Consider the following 27,506-nt stretch of genomic DNA (forward strand, 5'->3'; position numbering starts at 1 on the left):
AGCAGAATGTATTTGGGGTGCAATTCCACATATGTCCATGCCATGTTTGAGCAATATATAATTTAGTGACAACTTTGTGCAAAAAAAAAAAAAAAAAAGTTTGTAAATTTCCCGAAACTTGTGGCAAAATATAAAATATTCCATGGACTCAACATGCCTCTCAGGGGGTTTATTGGGGGGGGGATGAACTGTCCTGGCATTTTATGCATAACATTAGAAGCTTATGTCACACATCACCCACTCTAACCACTTGAAGCCCTTTCTGACACTTTTTGTTTACATGAAATTTTTTTTTTTTTTTTTTTTTATAGATTACTTTGAAACCCCAAACATTATATATTTTTTTAAAGCAAATGCCCTGCAGATTAAAATGGTGGGTGTTGCAATTTTTTTTCACACAGTATTTGCGCAGCGATTCAAAAAAACAAACACTTTTTTACATTTTAATGGACTAAAACACACTATATTGCCCAAATGTTTGATGAAATAAAAAAGATGATCTTATGCCGAGTACATGGATACCAAACACAACATGCTTTAAAACTGCGCACAAACGTGCAGCGCCGACAAACTACATACATTTTTAAAAGTCTTTAAAATCCCTTACAGGTTACCACTTTATATTTACGGAGGAGGTCTACTGCTAAAATTACTGCCCTTGATCTGACCTTTGCGGTGATACCTCACATGCATGGTGCAATTGCTGTTTACATATGACACCAGACCGACGCGTGCATTCGCCTTTGCGCATGAACACGGGGGGACAGGGGTGCTTTTTTTTTACATTTATTTTGCTTTTTTTCAATTTTTAAACTGTTCCTTTTTTTTTTTTTTTTTTAAATCATTTTTATTGTTATCTCAGGGAATGTAAATATCCCCTATGATAGCAACAGGTAGTGACAGGTACTCTTTTTTTATAAAATTGGGGTCTATCAGACCCTAGATCTCTCCTCTGCCCCCAAAGCATCTGATCACACCAAGATCGGTGTGATAAAATTATTTCCCAATGGTGCCGTTTATATCCGGCTAAAGTCATGAAATGCTCCTAGCCTCTAGTTTCTTAGGCCATAGAGATGATTGGAGTCATTCTGGTCTCTGATCAGCTCTATGGTCAGCTGGCCGAATCACTGGCTGCATTCTCGGGTTCCCTGTTGGGACAGGAGAGCCATAGAAAACCATGGAAGACGGTGGGGGGGGGGGGGGGGGCATTCCCTCCCACTGCTTGTAAAAGCAGTCTAGAGGCTAATTAGCCACTAGGATTGCTTTTACATAAAAGCCGACCGCTGGCTGAAAAGAATGATACCAAGATGATACCTAAACCTGCAGGCATCATTCTGGTATAACCACTCAAAGTCCAGCAACATACCAGGAGTACGTTGCTGTTCCTTGTTGGGCATATACATGGAGTGGACATTATAGAAGCACTGACGATCGGCACTTGTTAACAAACACACAGCCCATGTGAAGCCTCCCCATCCATCCAATAGAGATAAGGAGACCAGCCTTCCATGTGTGACAACACACCAAGATAAGACATCCTTCCCAGCCAGACGGTGTATGGAAGGAAGGAGGCAGAGGAGGGGTCAGGACAGCTGTCACTAACAATGGACTGCAGCCGACTCAGGAGCCTCATTAACAGATCTGCAAGTCCTCCTCACTGATCTGTGTGTGTGTGTCCATGTCACCTTCCCATGTCTCTTATCTGTATGCACATGTGAACCTTATCAGTAATAGGTGTAAGAGCTGATATAAAACATTGGAAATAGATTACACCACCAGCTCAATATCGCTCAACTTTTCCAGATATGCTTTATGAAGTGTGAGGATGGTACCTATTACTTTTATATGGATTAGAGGAATGTGTGTAGAGTGACGATTACACCTTTTTTTTTTCTGCTCACCAGTGGTGACCGATGACTTCTAGTGCCCATACACAGGCTGATTTTATGATCTGACAGATGTGGGATTAAACCAACAGATCAAGTTTGCTAGCGATCAAATAGCTACATCTTCCACCTGATAGATTTATACTGACCATGCACACATCAATTTTTTTTTTTTTTTTTTATTGTTAATCCAATCGATGTGATATTTGATCAAAATGATCAAATCTACAAACAATTGAATGACTTCTCTTTCGATGGATTTAGACTCCATTTCAATAGATTCAATCAGAGTCGATCAGCCCAGGGCAGAATATTCTCAATTGCTTTGCATCAATCGGATACTGTATTAATGAATACATTTAAGTTACTATTGAATCTTAATTATTGATCAAAATTCACTTCCCTGTGTGTCGCATATCGATCAGATGAGTAATATATATATATATATATAATATGACTTGCCTAGATTATCCAATCAATCTCTGCCCAATCCAATCAATCAAATTTGAGTGAGTTAGCCAGGTCCGAAAATGATTGATCACTTTGCATCAGTAGCCAAGCTTCCCTGTGTGTGACATGTTGATCAGATGGCTTGTCCACTGTATGTATTATGATGACTTACCTAAACTATCCAATTGCTTTCCAATCCAGTCGATCAAATTGACTGGGTTGGCCAGGTCTGAAAATTATCACTTTGCATCAGTGGGCAAACTTCCCTGTGTGTGGCATTTGGGCACACTGGCATCATTTGATGGGCACACTGGCAGCGTTTGATGGGCACAGTGGCTGCAACTGATTTTTTTTCAAAAAATTTTTGAGCCCCCACCCCACAAAAATGTTGAGCACCAGCCGCCACTGCTCTATACAGAGCTACAAAGAGGACAGGTGTGGAGGAGAGAAGAGGGAGAGGAGTCCCAGCTGTCAGTCTGCTCACACATCACATGTCTGCCTGGGAGAGGCACAGGAAGCAGCATGCTCTCCTCTCTGCAGTCATCTGTCGCACTGACCTCTCACCCCGCGCCGTCAGCCAATGGGATGGGCGCACGCTGTGCGCGTCGCTCCGGTGGCCCCGCCCCTTCCGTCTCTGGGACGCCGGCTGTAGAACGTGCTTGGGAGACCCTGAAAGCGCCGCTGCTCATCATTCCCGGGAGTGACACGTGACTCGGAGCGGAGGTGAGGAGCCGTGTCCCCCATGTGACCGGAGAGAGCAGTGCCGGGCTCTGTACACGTGTCAGGGGTGTGTGCGCTGCCTGGGCACCGGGCTCAGCCTCAGCCGCTGCACAACCCCTTAGCAGAGACTCGCTCATTGAACGGTGGCGATTGGCTGCGCTCGTTCAGTCATAGAGCGGCTCCTGTGATTTCTATACATCCTGTATGAATCAGCTGTACATGAGGAGGTCCTGCTGTGCTGTGTCTGCCAGTCATAGGAGTCTACCTGATAGGACCCCTCAGAAAACAACACAATTCTATTTTCACTAAAATCATTATTATTATTATTGGACAGAACATCAGTGTGAGGTGTTGGGGGTTCAGTCACATGGGCGCTGTGTTACTCTATATAGACGTATGTGTACGGGCCCCCAACACAGGCAGTGTGCATTCCGGGGGCCCCTCACCTCATCTGACGGATCCCTTGTGATGGACGTCTGTTCTCTCACATATCGCCCCTCTCTCAGGCTACGTTCACATCTGTGCTGGTTTTTGGGGTGCATTTTGTGTTTTTGAACCCACATTTTTGTATGCGGTTTTCATGTATTTTGCTTGTTTTATTTTCTCCTCGACTGTGACTAGACCGTTGTGAAAGGATATGTAAAGGTTCATAAAAAAAAAAAAAACAAATGTGTCATATTTACATCCTCTGTGCAGTTGGTTTTGCGCAGAGTGGCCCCGATCCTCCTCTTCTGGGGTCCCTCAGCGGTGCTCCTGGCTCCTCCTCTTCTTGAGTGCCCTGTTGGAGAGCCGCTTTCCCTTGGGACACTCATGCGGGCGCGCTCCCTTGTCCAGACAGCGGGACTCGGCCTCGCCTCATTGGATTTGATGGACAGCAGCGGGAGCCAATGGCTGCGCTGCTATCAATCTATCCAATCAGAACCTGAGACACCAGCTGGAGTGGGTGTGCTTGTCCCTGCCTGGAAAGACCGGGTTCAGGTAAGTAAAATCTCTAGGGGGGTCTGCATCACAGGAGGTTTTTCACCTTATTGCATAGAATACATTAAGGTGAAAAACCTTGAGGGTTTACAACCCCTTTAACCACTTCACCTCCGGAAGGTTTTACCCCTGTTCCTGACCAGGCCCTTTTTTGCGATATGGCACTGCTTTGCTTTAAGAGCCCTTGCACACTGGGGCGGGGGGCGGCGTCGGCGGTAAAACGCCGCTATTATTAGCGGCGTTTTACCGTCGGTATGCGGCCGCTAGCGGGGCGGTTTTACCCCCCCGCTAGCGGCCGAGAAAGGGTTAAATACCACCGCAAAGCGCCTCTGCAGAGGCGCATTGCCGGCGGTATAGCCGCGCCGTCCCATTGATTTCAATGGGCAGGAGCGGTAAAGGAGCGGTATACACACCGCTCCTTCACCGCTCCGAAGATGCTGCTGGCAGGACTTTTTTTACCGTCCTGCCAGCGCATCGCTCCAGTGTGCAAGCCCTCGGGGCTTGCACACTGGGATGACAGCAGCGGCACTTTCGGGGCGGTTTGCAGGCGCTATTATTAGCGCAATAGCGCCTGCAAACCGCCCCAGTGTGCAAGGGCTCTAACTGACAAATGCGCGGTCATAAAATTGACGTCCTTTTTTTTTCCCCACAAATAAAGTTTTCATTTTGGTGGTATTTTATCACTCTGCGGTTTTTATTTTTTGTTAAAAAAATGTAAAAAGACCGAATTTAAAATTTTTTTTTTTTATTTTGTTATAAAATTTTAAAAAGTGTAATTTTTCTCCTTCATTGATGTACGCTGATGAGGTGGCACTGATGGGCACGGATTGGTGGCAATAATGGGCACTGATCTGGTACATTGATCGGTAACACTGCTAGGTGGCACTGATTGGCACCACTGGTGGGCATTGATAGGTGGCACTTGTGGGCATTGATAGGTGGCACTTGTGGGCATTGATAGGTGGCACTTGTGGGCATTGATAGGTGGCACTTGTGGGCATTGATAGGTGGCAATGTCAGATGGCACTGGCAGGGGGTACTGGTGGCACAGTTGAGGCATTATTGCCTCCTCCTCTTCGGGACCGATGCCCCTTGCTGATGAGCCGGTGATCGGCTTTTTTTTTCTCCTCGCACTGTCAGCGCGAGGAGAAAAAAAAAACGATCACAGAGCTTTTGTTTTGATCATGTGATCAGCTGTCATTGGCTGACAGCTGATCACATGGTAAGGGGCTGGGACCGGCCCCTTACTTGGTTCGGTGATCACCCGAGTCTCAGTGACTCGGTGATCACAGCGCGCTCCACGCGCGCCCTGTAGGGCGCATGCACAGGGGAGGCCATCATATGACGGCCCCCCGGGAATTCAGGTCTGCGCTGTAGTCATTCGGCTATAGCGTGGATATCAAGTGGTTAAACTAATGGGTTCGCTAATCTGATAGAACACCAGCTCAGGCTGGTTAAAGATCAAAACCATATTATTATACAGGATTTATATAGCGCTGACAGTTTACACAATGCTTTAAAACATTAGGGCAGACAGTACAATTTCAATACAGGAGGAATCAGAGAGCCCTCATCGATAGGACCATATTTTTATTTATTTCAGGTACTGGTATATAGTGTCGTCAATTAATGCAACGCTTTACATATACATTGTACATTCACATCAGTCCCTACCCTCAAGGAACTTGTAATCTAAGGTCCCTAACTCACATTCATACATACTAGGGACAATGTAGACATGATACAATTAACCTACCAGCATGTCTTTTGGAGTGTGGGAGGAAACCGGAGTACCCGGAGGAAACCCACACAGGGAGAACATAAAAACTCCAGACAGGTAGTGTCATGGTTGGGATACGAACCAGCGACCCTTCTTACTGGTAGGCGAAAGTGCTACCCACTACACCACTGTGCTGCCTAATGGTCGGGATCCACCCAGGAGCCTGAACTGCCACCTAGCCCAGCCTCTCAGCAAGTCGCTCCCATCCCCTCCACAGCCCAGCGCTCCAGTGAGGAGCTGAGAGCCGATGACTGACAGTTGCTAGCTCTGTGCTCAGAGAACCGAGCAATCAGTGGTGTTTGATCGCTCTGTTCTCAGTCTTAGATCTGGCAGGGGACAGAGGCAGAAATGGACTGATGCTGCATTCAATCAATATGTGTGATATAAAAAACTCTTTTCTGTTAACCATTTCTGTGCATGGTTCTGGGCACTCACACTACATAAACTAACTGGACCAAGGAGGTGAACCAGACATTGTTAAAGCTGGCAGTGTGAGTGAACCCTCGCTAACAGAACTTTAGGGCAAGGCCCTTCCTAGAAAGTCCAGTCTGTACAACCAGATTGTAACATGTTTTGCTTGAATTAAATAGCATGTGACTCCCCTGCAATTTGTAAAATTGTACCTCCCAGAAATGTCAAAATATTTTTGTTACTGATAGTCTCCAGTAATCCTCTCCCATTGATATTCCAGTGCAGAATATACATAAAAAAAAAAAATTGAAATATTACATTTGGGGAACCCTTGGCAACATTTCTTCCCTAGACCAATATATGAGATCCTCAGCACACTGAACCCTTACTACATAAAAAGGCGTCTTATAGCGGAGGTGTGATCAGCATCTGGCTTGTGTCTGGATCTGATTCCATACTTCTAACCACTCCTTGTTTGGCTGGGATTGTACACTACGGATGTCTGTCACTGCAGATTAAACCAGCAGGCATAACCCCTGGGATGTAACAGAAGAATCATTTGAAAGCATGTAGGATACAATTCTGCGCCAAAAATAGGACAAACATTTCTGAAAAAAAATTACTTGATTAGATTGTAGCTGTATTAGTTCAATTGTGACAGAGAAAATTGAGTACTGTCCGTGATACTTTTTTTATTTGCACTAACATACAATTTTTCAGGACAAGCTTTTGGGGTATGTCCCCTCCAAGGTCCAAGCAGTACTGATTCACAAATTTTTAAGCAGAATGTTAAAGAAAAAACAAAAAAAAAAACACATTTCTGAGGGAAAGGAAAGAGAAAAACAAACTAAAGAGAAAAACAAACGTTTGTTTGTGTTTCTATTTTTTTTTCTTCTCTCTCCTTTCCCTCAGAGATGTGTGTTTGTTTTTTTTTTTTTTTCTTTTTTTTTTTTTTTTTTTTTCTTTAACATTCTGTTTAAAAAATTGTGAATCAGTACTGCTTGGACCTTGAAGAAGGGGGCATACCCTGAAAGCTTGTCCTGAAAAATTGTATGTTGGTGCAAATAAAAAAAGTATCACGAACAGTACTCAATTTTCTCTGAAAAAAAAATGAACATTTGTTTTAAACTTGATTTATAAATTTCTTTAACAACAAGAGCATCCGCAATACATCACATAGTTCCTTATTATCATATGTTATAATAATACATATATCCTAAGGTAGTTAACAAAAGTATAAAGGTAACCAATTAACAAAATGATATCAAATTCAAGTTAGCAGGTCTCGCCTACTCCAGTTGGGTTCAAGCTGTAGGCGTAGACCGGTTAACTCGCTGTTATATTCATTATGAAAGTTTCTTCTTAAACTATAATTTGCAGTAAGTAACTATAGAATTACAAGTTAGTTAAAAATTAACATTTGTAAATAAAACAAAATACTAAAATCAGTTAGAGTAAAATTCTTTTCAGTGACATGGTGCACAGTAGACCGTTCCTGGAGAGGCTCTGCTCTGGCACTATGCCACACATGATGCTGTCAGTTGGTCATATTGATGGCGTCAGGTGTCACATTTAGAAAGTGACTCCTCAGCATATTCACTCTGGGGCTGCTCTCTGCCCCTCTCATATTATTAGCCTGTAAGGTGTCTGTTCCTGCAGCTTCCAAATTGGTTTTAGGAAATCATTAGTTTTAAAATGAGATCCATTTAACCCTGGATTAAGTGGACTCTTTGGTTTCGTTTTTGATAAGGCCTTAATGTGATGTAGCCATGGCTCCGAAAAAGGTATACTTATTATTCCCATGTATTAATATCAGTTGACTGCCTTGGAGGATGATGATGAAGGTTTTGGCTTACATTTTAGATGCCTCCTAAGAAAGTAGACGATGGACCAAAACAGCATCCCATTATTGGACGATTTGGGACTTCTCTGAAGATTGGTATCGTTGGACTACCCAATGTGGGGTGAGTGAATCATGCTCTCATTTTACCTTTTTAGCAGTTCTCCAGTTACTGGGATTTAGGGGGTAGAGCAGTGGTGGTCAAATTATCATGTATACAGAGAATGGGCTGCAGCACTTGACATCATTGAGGGCCACCCATAAAACTCAGTATATGTAATTCTACAAAAGGCTGTCAGAGAATGTGGACAAGTTTATAGGTGTGGTTGGGGAAATGTATCAGAACTGAGGACATGGTTTTTACACCTATGCATGCATTTTTATGCAGTTAATAGAAAATCCTGGCACCAACTTAGCTGTAGAAAACAAAAAATGAAATTCATTGCAGCTTACTTTAATGTGGTGGCTGCATTAGTTTTCTGTTTTTTTTGCTTCCACCTGATTACCTGGACTGTAACACATTTCCTGTAGGGTGTTTCCACTCTGGATAGAGGAGCAGTGGATCCCCCTTTACACAGCAGCATTGTTATTCTGGGGAGAGGGTTGTGTTCGATGATCTAGCAGATTTAGATGGACTTGACTAACAAATTGAAGTTGAACTCCAGCTAAAACTTTTTAAGCAGTTACAGGACAGTGTTTATTTTCCTTTTTTGATAAAGGCTTTACATATTTGAACAAAAGCTGATCACTGTAAGCACTCCTGTCAGAGTTACATGGTTTGTCTCAACCAAATTAAAGAATAGCAGACTTACTTGCCAGATTACCAGATGTAAATAAAGACGTTAAAGCCTAGAAAGGTAAAATGAATGCAGCCACCACATTTAGGGATTAGTAAGCTGCAATGTGGTGATTATTTTTTTTAGTTTGGGGTTTATTGCTGCTTTATTTTTTGGGGAGTAATAGTAATAGGCTGGGAATTTTTATATACATGTGAAAGACAGGGAATGTCAACAGAGATCACAGGTTACCAATAGACACACAACCCTATCCCAGTCCCACCTTAATCATGTGGTCGTCATTTTATGCTTCAGTTCACCATTAGAGCCCAAGTAAATAAGAGAAAGGAACGATCCTTTCTCTTATTTACATTGAGATGTAGACTGAAGGATATTTATAAGTAATGGTGGAATTCTACTCACAGTGTTCCTGGAATTAGAGCACCCTCAGGTTCCTGGAGTTTCTTCACTCCATAATCTGTGTCTGGTTTCCTCAGCTTGATTGTAGTGGTTAATGTTAGCAGCTGTTTACACTGATCCTTATGTCAGAGCTTGGGGAAGTCAGTGAAGGTGGTATTAATAGCGCTGCAAGGCAGGCCTACATAGAGGTGGGGGTATTCATAAAGGGGTTGTAGATTCCAAGCCAGTCTTAATCAGGTGCAGGTAGTTTTAAAGAAAACTACCGCCAGAAATGTGCCAGTAAGGCCCGTTTCACATGGTTTCAGCTTGTATAAGAGCAGTGTGAACAGCAAGCTTTGACAAAGTATTTACAAAGCTTTCAGCTTTTAAAGTACCATTCAACTCCAGTTTGTAAATGCTGAGCACAGATCCTAATGGGAGTGCTGATTGCCACTTTAAGCAAGATGCTAGCAGGCTTTCAACAAACTTCAAGGAATGCCGAAGCCTGCTAGCAGCTTGTTTAAAGTGGCAATTGGCATTCCCATTAGGATCTTTGTGCAGCATTTACAAACCAGAACTGCATGGTTTAAAAAGAAGTATGTGTTTTTTTTTTTGTTTTTTTTTTTTTGCTAATCCTACTTGCCTTGGTGGATGGAGCATCAGTCCGATGCTGCAGCTGTCCCACAGCGTCTCTGCACTGAAAACCGAGCCACCGAACACTGCCGATCGCTCGGTTCTCTCACCTCCCTGAGCAGAGCGATGTTGACTGTCAGTCACATCCTACACTCATCCTACACTGTGTTTACGATGCTTCAGTTTATGAATGTCCATTCTGTCTCCTGTCCATTCATATTCAGTGCAGCTGAGGCTGCTGAGAAAGGGACTGGGGAATCTATCCTCAGTCAGTCCCTTTTCATGTCTCAAAGAGGAGATGTCAGGTGTCTGTTTAGAGCCCTGACATCTCGCCAAAGCCCTCCTACCCCCCAACAGGTTTTAATTAAAAAAAAAAAAAAGGAAACATTGTAATAAATATGCTAAAGTAAAATTGTAAAAATAATAAAGTAAAATAAACACTGTCTACTCCCCCCCCCACCCCCCACTCCCCACTCCCCCCCCAAAAATAAATAAAGCATTTTAAATAAATATATATAAATTGTAAAAAAAAAATTAAAATTGCAAAAAAATTAAATAAATAAAAAACTACTGACACAGTTAACACCTCATCAGTGTCCATCAGTGCTGCATATTAGTGCCACTGTCACATGACATCAAAGAAAAATGCACCCCCCCCCCCCCCATGTTGAGGGCATGCGGCTTGTCCCCTTTCCTGACCTGTCGGGCTGCATGCTCGGATAAAGTTCTGTTCTATGGATTTTGGGGGGGACCCGTGGCATTTAAAAAAAAAAAAAAAAAAAAAAAATTGGCTTAGGGGGGGGGGGGGGGGGGGGGGGGGGCGGGGTGTCCCCTCCGAATCCATACTAGACCCGAAGGGCCTGGTAGGGACCCCAAGCCGTTTTATTTTTTTTAAATTCAGCTGTTAGCGGGGAACCCCGCTTACAGCTGATGACTCATCGGTTGGTAAGGACATGGCGGCCAGCTTCCCGGCCCCCTCCTTAGCAACCAGTTATGTTTGAAGTTCAGTTCAGTCACTTTTTTTTTTTTTTGTTAAAAAAAACGTGTCGGGGGACATGAAAACGGATGTAAAAATTGACATCCGTATAAGTTTTTAATCTGTTTAAAAAAAAAAAAAAAAAAAAAATGCTTAACTGAACTATAAAAATTAAACGCCCATGGGAAAGGACCCTAAAGCAGTTTTATTCCGAATACCCAACCATGCATAAAAAATTCATAATAATTTTTGTTTTCAGGGTATTAAAGTGAGCACAGTTTCACTTATTCACTAAACTCTGTAAAGTTTACTTTGCTAAATGAACAGTTTCTCTTCCTTTTAGTAAATCCTCAATATTTGGGATAGGTACTCATTGCCCTGTTCCATCTTTTAATCCACGTTATGATTTTATGTATGGCTGTTGTGGATCTTGATGGGATGTTTGGTTACACCTTTATGTATAGCCCACTTCAGCCTCTATAATTGTCTCTCACGTAAAATATTTAACTTTTTGCAGCTGTGGTAATTACAGCATTGGCATGGTTCTGGGCATCCAGCCAAGTACAGTGTTGATGATTTTGTATAAAATTGTCTTTCTGTCATTGTAGATAATATTGTTTGAGAGTGAATCCCATATGCATGTTTCTCAATTTTCTCTCATATAAGTAGTGTGGGAACCAGCTGCAAACGGTAAAGCGTTAAGGACGCAGCCACTTGCTTAAAGCAAGCAGATTTAAACACAGCGTATTGGCACGTTATGGCAGACATATCTGTCAAACAATCCCCTCCAGTGCTACACTGTCAGACCTCCCAATGGTCACTGGCACTTCCATTTTTTTCCCCCCAGTCTTCATCCTGGGTTAGGACTGTTTTAGCTGGGCTGTGATGACGCGATCACTTTTGTGCAAGGGCACGGGAGTCTCATTCATCACCTTACCAAGCAGTGTAAATGAATGTACGGTAAGCTGTGCATGCATGGCTCAGCGTACATTACAGTGGTTATAAAGGTACAAGGTTTTTTACCTTAATGCATTCTAGGCATTAAAGGAGAAGTATGGCCACAGCTCTTTTGGCTCTACTTCTGTGGATCACAGGAGTGCACTTAGTTCCGGTCCAGGCTCTGGATCGATCTCAACTTTAAAGTTGGGATCCACCCAGATTACTGAGCGACAGCTGGCTCAGCCTGTCAGCAAGCTGCTGAGAGCACCTGGAACACAGTGTGGTATGCTGTATGGAGCCTTAGCAACTACATACAGATTATACAGCACATCCAGTGACGCCTGCAAAACGGCCCAGTGTGAAAGGGGTCTAAAGAATATTTAAATGCTCCTGTGTGACAGTCCAAATCCAGTCACTATGTCATATGCAGGCCTCATAAAAGAAAAAAACCTTAATCGCTTCAGCCCCGGAAGATTTTACCCCCGCCCTGACTAGAGAACTTTTTGCGATTTGGCACTGCATCGCTTTAACTGACAATTGCGCGGTCGTGTGGCATTGCACCCAAACAAATTGATGTCCTTTTTTCCCACAAATAGAGCTTTCTTTTGGTGGTATTTGATCACCTCTGCGGTTTTTATTTTTTGCGCTATAAACAAAAAAAAGCGTCAATTTAAAAAAAAAAAAACTCTATTTTTTACTTTTTGCTATAATAAATATCCCCCCCAAAAATATATATAAACATTTTTTTCCTCAGTTTAGGCCTGTATGTATTCTTGTACATATGTTTGGTAAAAAAAATCGCAATAAGCATAAGTTTTCCACATTTCAGACGCCAAATGCGGCTAAACGCCCGTACCGTGTTTAGCCGCGTTTGCGTTTTTATAAGTGTTTTTTTACAACCCGACTCGGGGCCACTTGGTGCTAGGAACCCCAAATTTGGTATGCAAACACAGAACTAGCACAACAACATATCCAAATTTGGGGTTCCTAGCACCAAGTGACCCCGAGATATGGGGCCCCAAAGTCAGGTCACAAAATGTCATTCTCTGCTGCAGAAGTGCTTGACATTTTGTGACCCGACTTTGGGGCCCCATAGCCCTCATATCACTTAGTGCTAGGAACTATGTTGTAGTGCTAGTTCCACTGTGTTAGCATACCAAATTTGGGGTTCCTAGCACCAAGTGGCCCCGAGATACGGGGCCCCAAAGTTGGGTCGCAAAATGTCATTCTCTGCTCTGCAGACACTTCTAGACGCAAACGCGGAAAAACGGGCGTTTCTAAACACCGGTTTCAGCTTTTAAAAACATGTGTTCAGCAGAGTTTGCACCGGCGTCCCGTGTGCATGAGGCCTTAAACTAAAACAACTGAGATGACTAAAATACGACTAAAACTAAAATGCCATTTTAGTCAAAAGCCTAAGACTAAAACTAAATTGAAATTTAACACTGGTCTGTAGTGCATGTTCCAGCAGTATATAATGAGTTTGGAAATTGAGGAGAAATGTTAACTAATGCAATACAATTTAATTACACTCATTAAATTTTAGACGACTAAAATGTACTGGAGATTTAGTCGACTAAATACGATTTAAGACGAAAAAAATTGCAGAAGACTATAATGGACTAAAACGAAAATGCCATTTTAGTCCTAAGACTTATGCCGCGTACACACGGTCAGACTTTCCGACAGGAAAAGTTGGATGTGAGCTTGTTGTCGCAAAGTCCGACCGTGTGTATGCTCCATCGAACATTTGCTGTCGGACTTTCCACCAACAAATGTTTGAGAGCAGGCTCTCAAATTTTCCGCCAACAAAACTTTGTTGTTGGAAAGTCCGATCGTGTGTACACAAGTCCATCGCACAAAAGTTCATGCATGCTCGGGATCAAGCAGAAGGAGCCGCAATGGCTATTGAACTTCCTTTTTCTCGGCTCGTCATACGTCTTGTATGTCACCGCGTTCCCACATTCGTAATTGTTGGCCAATTCACTGATTCACTGGAATCAGTCCAGGCAGCATGTCATCCCGACTTAGGAAGTCTGGATCCGCCAGCTGCCTGGACTGATGACAGTTTCAACCTCTCAGCGAGCATCTGAGATGGCCGCTCCCCGCCTCTCCACAGCTCATGCTGACCCTCACACTATAGACAATTTACTTTGGCTTACCCCATCAGAGTGAGGCCACGCATTCCACCCACTCAACAAAATTTAAGGCAAAACTTATTTCCCCATACCGACCCTTACTATCTTTCTTCCACAATCCAGCCTTCTATCCTGCAGACACTTCCCCGATTTAATTTCACCATTGGACACAAACTCACTCGATCACACTGCCTCCTGTCTTCCAATGGTTTTAAATGATTCTCGATCCCACAAGAGCGATACCTAATTTGGAGATCTTTCTGTACCTGCTAATTTAAACACTTTTATTGGGCTACACTTTTGTCTACCAAAGACCTCAGCATGAGGTCTATGTATGAACACTTTTGTGCATCTGATCAACACGCTAAGGGTGTTATTTCTAAATTGTACACAACATTGCTATCCTCTCCACAGCCACCCCCACCAGTCTATGTTGATGGACTACAGATCTAGCCCTAGACCTTTCCCCAGAGGATTGGTCAGAGATTTGGCAGACAACACATAATGTTTTTCTGAATGTTGTTGCTTTGGAGACATCTTATAAAGTCCTATCCCGCTGGTATCAAGTGCCTCATAAGATAGCCAAATATGTCCCGGGCTACCTATTAGCCTGTTTTTGGGGTTGCAAGAAGCCGGGAACATACACTGTATTGTCAAAAGTATTGTGACGCCTGCCTTTACATGTACATGAATTTTAATGGCATCCCAGTCTTACTTAGTCCGTAGGGTTCAATATTGAGTTGGCCCACCCTTTGCAGCTATAACAGCTTCAACTCTTCTGGGAAGGCTGTCCACAAGGTTTAGGAGTGTGTCTATGGGAATGTTTGACCATTCTTCCAGAAGCACATTTGTGAGGTCAGGTACTGATGTTGGAAGAGAAGGCCTGGCTCGCAGTCTCTGCACTAATTCATCCCAAAGGTGTTCTATCTGGTTGAGGTCAGGACTTTGTGCAGGCCAGTCAAGTTCCTTCACCCCAAACTCGCTCATCCATGTCTTTATGGATCTTGCTTTATGCACTGATGCAAATCATTTGGTAGAGGGGGATTATGGGGTGGGGTTGTTTTTCAGGGGTTGGGCTTGGCCCTTAGTTCCAGTGAAGGGAACTATTAAGGCGTTAGCATAACAAGACATTTTGGACAATTTAATGCTCCCAACTTTGTGGGAACAGTTTGGGGAAAACAACCCCACACCATAATTCCCCCTCCACCAAATGATTTGGACCAGTGCACAAAGCAAGGTCCATAACCACTTGCCGCTCACGCCGATATACGTCAGCAGAATGGCATGGCTGCACAAAACAACCTATGGGTACGCTGTTCTCTTTAAGAGCCGCTGGAGGCGGCGGGGGGACCCAATGCACGTGGCCGGCGGGCACGAACGCTGCCGATCGCTTGCACGAGAGCCAGCACGGGGATTTGTGTGTGTAAACAACGATATGTCTCCTCCCCCTGTCAGTCCTATCCCCATACAGTTAGAAACCCTAACTAGGGAACACATTTAACTCCTCGATTGCCCCCTTGTGTTAACCCCTTTCCTACCAGTGACATTTACACAATAATCAGTGCATTTTTATAGCTCCAATCGCTGTATAAATGTCAATGGTCCCAAAAATGTGTCACAAGTGTCCGATCTGTCCGCCGCAATGTCGCAGTACTGCTAAAAATGCAGATCACCGCCATTACTAGTAAAAAATAAAAATACCATAAATCTTTCCTATAGTTTGTAGACGCGAAAACTTTTGCGCAAACCAATCAATATACGCTTATTGTGATATTTTTGGTTAAAAAAAAAAAAATGTAGAATATATATTGACCTAAACTGATGAAGAAATTTGTGTTTTAACCACGCAGATATACGTCGGCAGAATGGCACGGGCAGGCAGAATCACGTACCTGTACGTGATCTGCCTCCCGCGGGCGGGGGGTCCGATCGGACCCCCCCCCCGGTGCCAGCGGCGGTCGGCATTTCACTGGGAGCGTTGGGAGGCGAGGGGGAGACCATCCGATCGTGGCCCCCCCCCTCGCGATCGCTCCCAGCCAATCGGAATCCTCCCCTGCCTGTGTGTAGTTTCACACAGGCAGAGGATGTGATGTCATCTCTCCTCGGCTTGGCAGTTTCCGTTCCAGTGCCGAGGAGAGAAGACATGTAAGTGCACAAAACACAAACACACACAGTAGAACATGCCAGGCACATAAAACACCCCCGACCCCCCCCCCCCCCCCCGTCACAAACTGACACCAAGCAGTATTTTTTTTTTTTTTCTGATTACTGATTGGTGTCAGTTTGTGACAGTTACAGTGTTAGGGCAGTGAGTGGTAGCCCCCTTTAGGTCTAGGGTACCCCCCTAACCCCCCCTAATAAAGTTTTAACCCCTTGATCACCCCCTGTCACCAGTGTCACTAAGCGATCATTTTTCTGATCGCTGTATTAGTGTCGCTGGTGACGCTAGTTAGGGAGGTAAATATTTAGGTTCGCCGTCAGCGTTTTATAGCGTCAGGGACCCCCATATACTATCTAATAAATGTTTTAACCCCTTGATTGCCCCCTAGTTAACCCTTTCACCACTGATCACCGTATAAGTGTTACGGGTGACGCTGGTTAGTTTGTTTATTTTTTATAGTGTCAGGGCACCCGCCGTTTATTACCGAATAAAGGTTTAGCCCCCTGATCGCCTGGCGGTGATATGCGTCGCCCCAGGCAGCGTCAGATTAGCGCCAGTACCGCTAACACCCACACACGCAGCATACGCCTCCCTTAGTGGTATAGTATCTGTACGGATCAATATCTGATCCGATCAGATCTATACTAGCGTCCCCAGCAGTTTAGGGTTCCCAAAAACGCAGTGTTAGCGGGATCAGCCCAGATACCCGCTAGCACCTGCGTTTTTCCCCTCCGCCTGGCCCAGCCCAGCCCACCCAAGTGCAGTATCGATCGATCACTGTCACTTACAAAACACTAAACAAATAACTGCAGCGTTCGCAGAGTCAGGCCTGATCCCTGCGATCGCTAACAGTTTTCTTGGTAGCGTTTTGGTGAACTGGCAAGCACCAGCCCCAGGCAGCGTCAGGTTAGCGCCAGTACCGCTAACACCCAAGCACGCACCGTACACCTCCCTTAGTGGTATAGTATCTGAACGGATCAATATCTGATCCGATCAGATCTATACTAGCGTCCCCAGCAGTTTAGGGTTCCCAAACACGCAGTGTTAGCGGGATCAGCCCAGATACCTGCTAGCACCTGCGTTTTGCCCCTCCGCCCGGCCCAGCCCAGCCCACCCAAGTACAGTATCGATCGATCACTGACACTTACAAAACACTAAACGCATAACTGCAGCGTTCGCAGAGTCAGGCCTGATCCCTGCGATCGCTAACAGTTTTTTTTGTAGCGTTTTGGTGAACTGGCAAGCACCAGCGGCCTAGTACACCCCGGTCGTAGTCAAACCCGCACTGCAGTAACACTTGGTGACGTGGCGAGTCCCATAAGTCCAGTTCAAGCTGGTGAGGTGGCAAGCACAAGTAGTGTCCCGCTGCCACCAAAAAGACAAACACAAGCCCGTCGTGCCCATAATGCCCTTCCTGCTGCATTCGCCAATCCTAATTGGGAACCCACCACTTCTGCAGCGCCCGTACTTCCCCCATTCACATCCCCAACCAAATGCAGTCGGCTGCATGAGAGGCATTTTCTTTATGTCCTCCCGAGTACCCCTACCCAACGAACCCCCCCAAAAAAGATGTCGTGTCTGCAGCAAGCGCGGATATAGGCGTGACACCCGCTATTATTGTCCCTCCTGTCCTGACAATCCTGGTCTTTGCATTGGTGAATGTTTTGAACGCTACCATTCACTAGTTGAGTATTAGCGTAGGGTACAGCATTGCACAGACTAGGCACACTTTCACAGGGTCTCCCAAGATGCCATCGCATTTTGAGAGACCCAAACCTGGAACCGGTTACAGTTATAAAAGTTAGTTACAAAAAAAAAGTGTAAAAAAAAAAAAAAAAAAAAAAAAAAAAAAACCACAAACAAAAATATAAAATAAAAAATAATAGTTGTCGTTTTATTGTTCTTTCTCTCTCTATTCTCTCTATTGTTCTGCTCTTTTTTACTGTATTCTATTCTGCAATGTTTTATTGTTATTATGTTTTATCATGTTTGCTTTTCAGGTATGCAATTTTTTATACTTTACCGTTTACTGTGCTTTATTGTTAACCATTTTTTTTGTCTTCAGGTACGCCATTCACGACTTTGAGTGGTTATACCAGAATGATGCCTGCAGGTTTAGGTATCATCTTGGTATCATTCTTTTCAGCCAGCGGTTGGCTTTCACGTAAAAGCAATCCTAGCGGCTAATTAGCCTCTAGACTGCTTTTACAAGCAGTGGGAGGGGATGCCCCCCCCCCCCAACGTCTTCCGTGTTTTTCTCTGGCTCTCCTGTCTCAACAGGGAACCTGAGAATGCAGCCGGTGATTCAGCCAGCTGACCATAGAGCTGATCAGAGACCAGAGTGGCTCCAATCATCTCTATGGCCTAAGAAACCGGAAGCTACGAGCATTTTATGACTTAGATTTCGCCGGATGTAAACAGCGCCATTGGGAAATTGGGGAAGCATTTTATCACACCGATCTTGGTGTGGTCAGATGCTTTGAGGGCAGAGGAGAAATCTAGGGTCTAATAGACCCCAATTTTTTCAAAAAAGAGTACCTGTCACTACCTATTGCTATGATAGGGGATATTTACATTCCCTGAGATAACAATAAAAATGATTTAAAAAAAAAAAATGAAAGGAACAGTTTTAAAATAAGATAAAAAAAATAATAATAATAAAGAAAAAAAAAAAAAAAAAAAAAAGCACCCCTGTCCCCCCTGCTCTCGCGCTAAGGCGAACGCAAGCGTCGGTCTGGTGTCAAATGTAAACAGCAATTGCACCATGCATGTGAGGTATCACCGTGAACGTCAGATCGAGGGCAGTAATTTTAGCAGTAGACCTCCTCTGTAAATCTAAAGTGGTAACCTGTAAAGGCTTTTAAAAGCTTTTAAAAATGTATTTAGTTTGTCGCCACTGCACGTTTGTGCGCAATTTTAAAGCATGTCATGTTTGGTATCCATGTACTCGGCCTAAGATCATCTTTTTTATTTCATCAAACATTTGGGCAATATAGTGTGTTTTAGTGCATTAAAATTTAAAAAAGTGTGTTTTTTCCCCAAAAAATGCGTTTGAAAAATCGCTGCGCAAATACTGTGTGAAAAAAAAAAAAAAATGAAACACCCACCATTTTAATCTGTAGGGCATTTGCTTTAAAAAAATATATAATGTTTGGGAGTTCAAAGTAATTTTCTTGCAAAAAAAAATTATTTTTTTATGTAATCAAAAAGTGTCAGAAAGGGCTTTGTCTTCAAGTGGTTAGAAGAGTGGGTGATGTGTGACATAAGCTTCTAAATGTTGTGCATAAAATGCCAGGACAGTTCAAAACCCCCCCAAATGACCCCATTTTGGAAAGTAGACACCCCAAGCTATTTGCTGAGAGGCATGTCGAGTCCATGGAATATTTTATATTGTGACACAAGTTGCGGGAAAGAGACAATTTTTTATTTTTTTTATTTTTTTTTGCGCAAAGTTGTCACTAAATGATATATTGCTCAAACATGCCATTGTAATATGTGAAATTACACCCCAAAATGCATTCTGTTGCTTCTCCTGAGTATGGGGATACCACATGTGTGAGACTTTTTGGGAGCCTAGCCGCGTACGGGACCCCAAAAACCAAGCACTGCCTTCAGGCTTTCTAAGGCCGTAAATTTTTGATTTCACTCTTCACTGCCTATCACAGTTTCGGAGGCCATGGAATGCCCAGGTGGCAAAAAAAAAACCGCCAAATGACCCCATTTTGGAAAGTAGACACCCCAAGCTATTTGCTGAGAGGTATAGTGAGTATTTTGCAGACCTCACTTTTTGTCACAAAGTTTTGAAAATTGAAAAAAGAAAAAAAAAAATGTTTTTTCTCGTCTTTCTTTATTTTCAAAAACAAATGAGAGCTGCAAAATACTCACCATGCCTCTCAGCAAATAGCTTGGGGTGTCTACTTTCCAAAATGGGGTCATTTGGGGGGGGGTTTGTGCCACCTGGGCATTCCATGGCCTCCAAAACTGTGATAGGCAGTGAAGAGTGAAATCAAAAATTTACACCCTTAGAAATCCTGAAGGCGGTGATTGGTTTTCGGGGCCCCGTACGCGGCTAGGCAATATATCATTTAGTGACAACTTTGTGCAAAAAAAAAAAAAAAATTTGTCACTTTCCCGCAACTTGTGTCAAAATATAAAACATTCCATGGACTCAACATGCCTCAAAGAAAATAGCTTGGGGTGTCTACTTTCCAAAATGGGGTCATTTGGGGGGGTTTGTGCCATCTGGGCATTTTATGGCCTTCAAAACTGTGATAGGTAGTGAGGAGTAAAATCAAAAATGTACGCCCTTAGAAATCCTGAAGGCAGTGATTGGTTTTCGGGGCCCCGTACCTGGCTAGGCTCCCAAAAAGTCCCACACATGTGGTATCCCCATACTCGGGAGAAGCAGCTGAATGTATTTTGGGGTGCAATTCCACATATGCCCATGGCCTGTGTGAGCAATATATCATTTAGTGACAACTTTTTGTAATTTTTTTTTTTTTTTTTGTCATTATTCAATCACTTGGGACAAAAAAAATGAATATTCAATGGGCTCAACATGCCTCTCAGCAATTTCCTTGGGGTGTCTACTTTCCAAAATGGGGTCATTTGTGGGGGTTTTCTACTGCCCTGCCATTTTAGCACCTCAAGAAACGACATAGGCAGTCATAAATTAAAGGCTGTGTAAATTCCAGAAAATGTACCCTAGTTTGTAGGCGCTATAACTTTTGCGCAAACCAATAAATATACACTTATTGACATTTTTTTTACCAAAGACATGTGGCCGAATGCATTTTGGCCTAAATGTATGACTAAAATTGAGTTTATTGGATTTTTTTTAGAACAAAAAGTAGAAAATATCATTTTTTTTCAAAATTTTCGGTCTTTTTCTGTTTATAGCGCAAAAAATAAAAACAGCAGAGGTGATCAAATACCATCAAAAGAAAGCTCTATTTGTGGGAAGAAAAGGACGCAAATTTCGTTTGGGTACAGCATTGCATGACCGCGCAATTAGCAGTTAAAGCGACGCAGTGCCGAATTGTAAAAAGTGCTCTGGTCAGGAAGGGGGTAAAACCTTCCGGGGCTGAAGTGGTTAAAAACATTTTTGGGATTATTTATTATAGAAAAAAGAAACTTGCTCTTTTTTTGTTTATAGCGCAAAAAAATAAAACCGCAGAGGTGATCAAATAACGCCAAAAGAAAGCTATATTTGTGGGGAAAAAAAGACGCAAATTTCATTTGGGTACAGCGTCGCACGACAGCGCAATTGTCATTAAAGTGACGCAGTGCCAAATTGTAAAAAGTGCTGTGGTCAGGAAGGGGGTAAAATCTTCCGGTGCTGAAGTGGATAAAGACATCGATGAGCTTGACTGGCCTGTACAGAGTCCTGACCTCAACCCTGTAGAACACGTTTGGGATGTATTAGTGCGGAAACCTACAGGTGGCCCCACTGCAAGAGTAGATTTAAAAAAAAAATGCTTTTTAAGTCCTCAAGTTGGGGTTTAATACATTGTGGCTTACCAGTCCTTTTGATAATTTGGCTGTGTTAGGTTTCTTTTTTCAGGCCTATTTTTATTTTTTATTTTGACCTGATAATCCTACCAATAATACACTTTCTGTCCTAGGATGGCTACACTCACTCACCCCACTGTATTTATGGAGGGAGCTATGGTTGTCGCACAATCATGTCTTTTCTTCACCTTTTATTACATGGGGGTGGAGGGGATAGTAGTTTACAGTAGGTAGATGATATTGTGTTTTTGTTTTTTTTCCGCTCAGCTCACAGGACGTGACAAGGACACTGCATTTCTGGCAAATTCAGAGTGTATTTTCCTATATTTCTAGCTTGTAAAATGAAAACTAATGCTGCCACCACATCTAAAGGCTAGTTTTGTTAAAATGTGTTTTAATATCCTGTAATGAAGTGAATTAATGAGTATAACAGCTTTTCTACATACCAGTAGAAGAATAAAGAAGATTAAATGCCCAGCATTACATAATTCACCTTACACAAGTCTTGTATGCTAATATATATGAGACCATGGTGAAGAGGTTTATTGAACTGATAGTATGTGTGAGTAAGCCTTTGCAAATATCATGGAGAATGTTTGTTGCTGTCATGCTCGTATTACCACTTGTACAATAACCCTTCACCTCTACACTGGATTGGTTGTATTCCTAACGATTATTACAAAAGTTCAGCTGTAAGCAGATGTCCAAATCTGCAAGATTTGGCGGGTCCAAGCTGGACTTCGGGAACACCTACATCTGCTTCCTACCTTCCCTTTTATATGTATATATGAACATGTTACTAAGCTTCTTATTCCCAATTCTACCAAATGTCATGATCATTACAGCTAAAATGAGGGTGTTATACAAAAAGTTTGCACATAAACATGAAACAGAGCTGCAAACACGTGTGTGTGAAAATCAATCTGAACAAATAAACATGTATTAGTGTTGCACTAAAAAAAAAAAAAAAAAAAAAAATGAAATAAACTGTGAATGTATATGCTCCTCAATGTGATATGAGAAAATCACTAGAATTAAATCCAAAACACTAAAAAAAAATTACAATGCAATCAAAAACAATCCGTGTATTCAATAAAACATAAAAAAAAACTATCCAGTGTTCAGTCTCTACAAATTCTTTGTCCCACGTGAAATTCAGTCCAGACCACCACCAAGAAAACCCCTTTCGGCTATGCAGTCACCTTACAGATAGCCCTTCAAATTGGCTAATGGAGCCTTTAAACAATAAACCCTCAGTTTTCTGCTGATTGCTGCCGATGGGAAGATACCTGATTGCACTCACTCCTATTGTTGAATTGGGACTAGAAAAAGAGTAATGGTCTACCTTCAAAAACAGCCGTCCAGTACTCCGATAAGAAGAAAAAACACCTCTTAGCGTTCACTGTACAAACAAATAATTAATAAAAACCATGTATGAGCTCACTTGAGTAACAGCAGATAAAACACATGGAGAGTGTGGAGTGGCCACCTCCCATCCAGCCCTGGTCAGCTGAGACAATCAACCACAGTACACTAGGAACATTGGAAGCCAGCAGCTCACCATATACGCCTCTCAGATCCATACCAAAGTGTTTCGTCACCGTGACGTCATCAGGGGCAAATGCAGCGATCAGCAGAAAACCATTGCTTTATTGTTTAAAGGCTCTATTGGTCCATCTGAAGGGCCCATTTGTAAGGTGAGTGCATACCCGAAAGGGGTTGTCTTTGTTGTGGTCTGCAGATCTCTGCTCTGGTGGATATATGGACTGGATTACAAGTGGTACACAAAGGCTTTGTAGAAACTGGACAATCTGTTTTTTTTTTTTTATTGCATTATAATTTTTTTTGCAGTGTTTTGGCTTTGAGTCAAGTAATTATCACATTCACATTTGAGTGCAACGCGAATATGTTTGTTCAAAATGAGGGTGTCAGTCCTTTAATAGAATCCAGCTACAAGAGAGACTGATTATTATTATTTTTTGGGGGGAAATGACTCTTTGAGTTCTATGGTAAATACATACAACATCAAACCGCATATTGCGGAAACCAACAGCCGGTCACAGTAACAAATGTAACCAGTTTAAAGAGACTTATTATTATGGGTGTGAGGAATGGGACACAGATGCACATTGCTGTAGGGAAATCTCACCTGTGATGTCTTTGGGAGATACTGTATATAGCTCTTCATTCAGTCCTGTTTTAGAGCCCTATATTACAGAAAATCTAGCTAGTACTTTTAATTGGGGAATGCATAAAGTTATTTGAGAGTGTTGTAATTTTGCAGTTCATAAGAAATATTTTTTATTTATGTTTTTTAGGGAATTAAGGAAATTGAATAGTAATTGCTATTTGATGGTAACTGGCTTTAATACAAACCCGTGCTAAAAAGTTGTCCTTGCAAGCTCATAAAATGAATTCCCCACTCATTATTTTAACAGGAAATCAACCTTCTTTAATGTGTTGACTAAAAGCCAAGCTGCTGCTGAAAACTTTCCATTTTGCACTATTAATCCAAATGAGAGCCGGGTCCCCATCTCAGATGACAGATTCGACTTCCTGTGTCAACATCACAAGCCAGTGAGGTAAGAGTTTTTGCCTATTTTAAAAGCTACAGCAAAGGTACATAGCTTTAAACAGAACTGCTTAGGACTGAAATGCACCTTCTTAACTTAAATATGTTGGCCCCCTCATTTAGCTTTATATCGGTGTGTCGGGCTTTACAACTTGAAAGTTGGTGTCAGACATCACCTTTAAAGATGAATTCCAGGCATGGTATATGTTTACATAGTTAGATTAGTCCAGCTTATATAGAGGTCCCTTGTCGTGGGCATTGTGGCTTACGCATATAATTACAAATGTGTGCAAACAAAGCCCTGTTTTTAATGTAAACTGTAAACTTTTGTTTATTTGCAATGTGCAGTACCCTTCAATGTGCACCTTGCTGTAAACGCTAGTTATAGGTTGGGGTGGATGCCATTTTTTTTGTACAGTTGGTTGAATTGGGTGCAGGGACGCACTGGATACCTTTGCTGCCATTGTGCTTTTGCTTGGTGTCTTGTGTGTCCATATGCCTTTTTAAAGTGGTTGTAAACCTTTACAGACCACTTTGTGCTACAGGTAAGCCTATAATTAGGCTTACCTGTAGCTACCCAGGATATCTCCTAAACCTGCACAGTTTAGGAGATATCCCCTGTATTTGCATGTGCCGACATCATCGGCACATGCGCACTGACAAACTGAAGCAATGGCATGTATGTGCGGTTGCTTCAGTGTGTGCGCGCCGTTACCACGGCTCTGGCCAATCACAGCGGAGCCGCGATACCCAGAAGTAACCCCCGGGAGTGATGTCGGCTGTCGGAGTGGTGTACGGGCACCGTAGCGAGGGCTTCGATCTCAGGTAAGTATTACATAATGAGCTAGTATGCTATGCATACTAGCTCATTATGCCTTTGTCTTGCAGGTGTTAGTTTTTTTTTTGTATTTTTAAAAATGGGTTTACAACCACTTTAAGGAAGGGTGGGCTCTCTCCAGGCACACTGTCCCTTAACCTATCCATTGTTGTATGTGTTCCTACTATGGATACTTTGGAAATTTTAGAGTTAGGAACGCAGTATATACAAAGGTCCCTTGTCATGGGCTTACGCATATATTTGAAAATGTGTGCAAACAAAACCCTCTGTTTTTAACGTAAACTGTTAGGGGCAGTTCGGTTGTTTTGCAGGCTTGCTGGTAAGTGTGCTGGGAAATCGTTTGTTTGTCTTGAGCGGCCAGCCTGAGGCATTGTGAATACAGGAGTTCAGCTGCTTGGCATGGGTGCCATTCAGAGAATGATTTGCATTTTCTGAATGAATGCAAACTTTCTCTGATTGGATGAAGTGGGGAATGTGACATTACCGCCGCACCTGTCTTCCTTGTCCAATCAAAGAACGCTTTGCATTGAATGGCGCTTGTGCTGAGCAGCCGACCTCCTGTATTCACAGTGCATCAGGCCGGCTGCTCACAACAGGACTCGGAAGCATGTGGAGATCACTGGAGTAACGGTGATTACCAGCTTTCAGGTCCGAGCTAGATCGATGTAACTATGCAAAAAAAAATTACCATACCAGGAATTCATCTTCAAGTCTGGTAGCTATTTGGTGCTGTAATGTGATTTCAGGAGCAGGGAGGCAGTAAGGGTTAGGCAGTAGACCTCTGAGCCAGGCTATCCCGAAAAGTTGGACTCCACCTCAGTAAAGCTAAATATTCGTAGCGAATATAAATAAATCTTCCCTCCTGCCTGCTCATGGGTCCCAATTGTTTCTGTTTAGGACCCTAACTCTACCAAAGGACATTGGACGGCAATCAGATTGTGATTGGACTTCTGACCATCTTTTGATGTCTGTGGCCATTTTAAGGCCTCATGCACACTGGACGTTTTTACAGCAGCTGTTTTTGGCTGTAGATGTTTTTTTCTACAATCATTAAACTCTCCATCATGTTATCCTATGTGTCCATGCACACATAGGCTGTTATCAGCAGTTTTGGGCAGTGGCGTTTTTGAGCAGTAAAAAAAAACCCAAAACTAGTGGGTTCTGAGAGACTTTTTTCAGCTGTAAAAACGCTCTAACAATGATAAACACTCAAAAACGTCGCTCACCAGCGGTTTTTAATGTTTTTGATCCATTGAAAAAAAAATAAAATTTTTTTTTTCCTAAAAAAAAAAAAAAAAAAAAAAAAAAAAAAAAAAAAAACCGCTAAAAAATGCTATTGCAAAAAAGTTGAAAAACTCACTGCAAAGCTACTAGTGTTTTTATAACGTTGTTATAATGTCCAGTGTGCATGAGGCCTCAGTCTGGATCCACTTTTTTTTTTTTTTTTTTTTATTGAAAGCCTATGGCGTGCATAACACACCCAAAAAACTTCACCCGGTGCCAAAAAAATGTGCACACACATAAAGAGTGGTCACAAAAAAGTGCAACGGGTACACAGACTTGCCAATTCCCTGATTCCCCCGGGGCGTTAGGCTCCAGACAGGGACAAAGGTACTTTACAATGGTCTATTTGGCCGAAACCAGACAGACCCCGTTCTCTGGAGGGCCTGCCAAAACAGAACCCACCCAAGTACTAGGTGGGGCTCCCCCGAAGGGAGACCCCATGAGAGAGGGCGAACTAAGCCAGAAGGCCATGTCCACCCCTTCCCAAGACTTTCAGGGCTGGCCCGAGGACCCGCATCCTTACTCATCACACAGTGAGACAACTGTGTACAAACCTAAAAAGACAAAACGTGACAAACATAGGCATCATTTTAAATAAAAAGAAAGTGGGGAAGGGATAGTGAAGAGGGGAGTGAAAAAGGTGGCCATTGTATAAAACAATGACCAGGCCCTTCAGCCAGGAATAAAAAATTCCTCTGGTCCCAGCCAAAAGGCCCGGCCCAAGAGGCAGGTGCTTAAAAAAGCGTGTTTTATGGTGCAGTGACCGTGGTGCCTCAAATCAAAGTGACTGCCACTCAGTGATTTTTTTTTTTTGGCACCCCTGGACTGCCACTCCAGGGGCACATACTCCATAGGTTTTCAAACCCAACCCTGACCCCCAGCCCAGACCACAGCAGCCCCCACTCCAGGCAGAAAGGCATGAAGTTCAGGGAGCTTGGTGAGAGCCCATTACCATCAGGCTCCACCATCGCTCCCATCACTCCTTCCTAATTACATTAGGGAAGTACTAACTAGAGGTCGACCGATATATCGGCCGATATTTGGCTTTTTTTACTTAATCGGCATCGGCCGATTGTGCTGCTAAAAAAAAGCCGATTCAGTGGGACTTGCAAATGACTTCTGTAATAGAAGTCAATTGCAAGTTGTCTGAAGTTTTCTTCTCTCCTCCTCTGGGCAGCCTGCCAAGTCTGATAAGAAGATACATTGTATCTCTT

The 27,506-nt window shown here is 42.9% G+C and overlaps 1 protein-coding gene across 1 annotated transcript in view; it reads left to right on the top strand.

The window, feature by feature from the left end:
* Positions 1–2,919: 2,919 nt before the first annotated feature.
* Positions 2,920–27,506, top strand: part of OLA1 (Obg like ATPase 1) — a 294,690-nt gene continuing 270,103 nt past the window's right edge. Inside the window, exons 1-3 of the mRNA XM_073633868.1 lie at positions 2,920–3,059; positions 8,089–8,189; positions 24,037–24,180. Coding sequence (XP_073489969.1) covers positions 8,089–8,189; positions 24,037–24,180 — 245 coding nt within the window. The 5' untranslated portion in view covers positions 2,920–3,059. The remainder of the gene's footprint in view (positions 3,060–8,088; positions 8,190–24,036; positions 24,181–27,506) is intronic.

The sequence above is a fragment of the Aquarana catesbeiana genome, linkage group LG06 (genome assembly GCF_042186555.1).
Source record: "Aquarana catesbeiana isolate 2022-GZ linkage group LG06, ASM4218655v1, whole genome shotgun sequence".
Classification (NCBI taxonomy): Eukaryota; Metazoa; Chordata; class Amphibia; order Anura; family Ranidae; genus Aquarana; species Aquarana catesbeiana.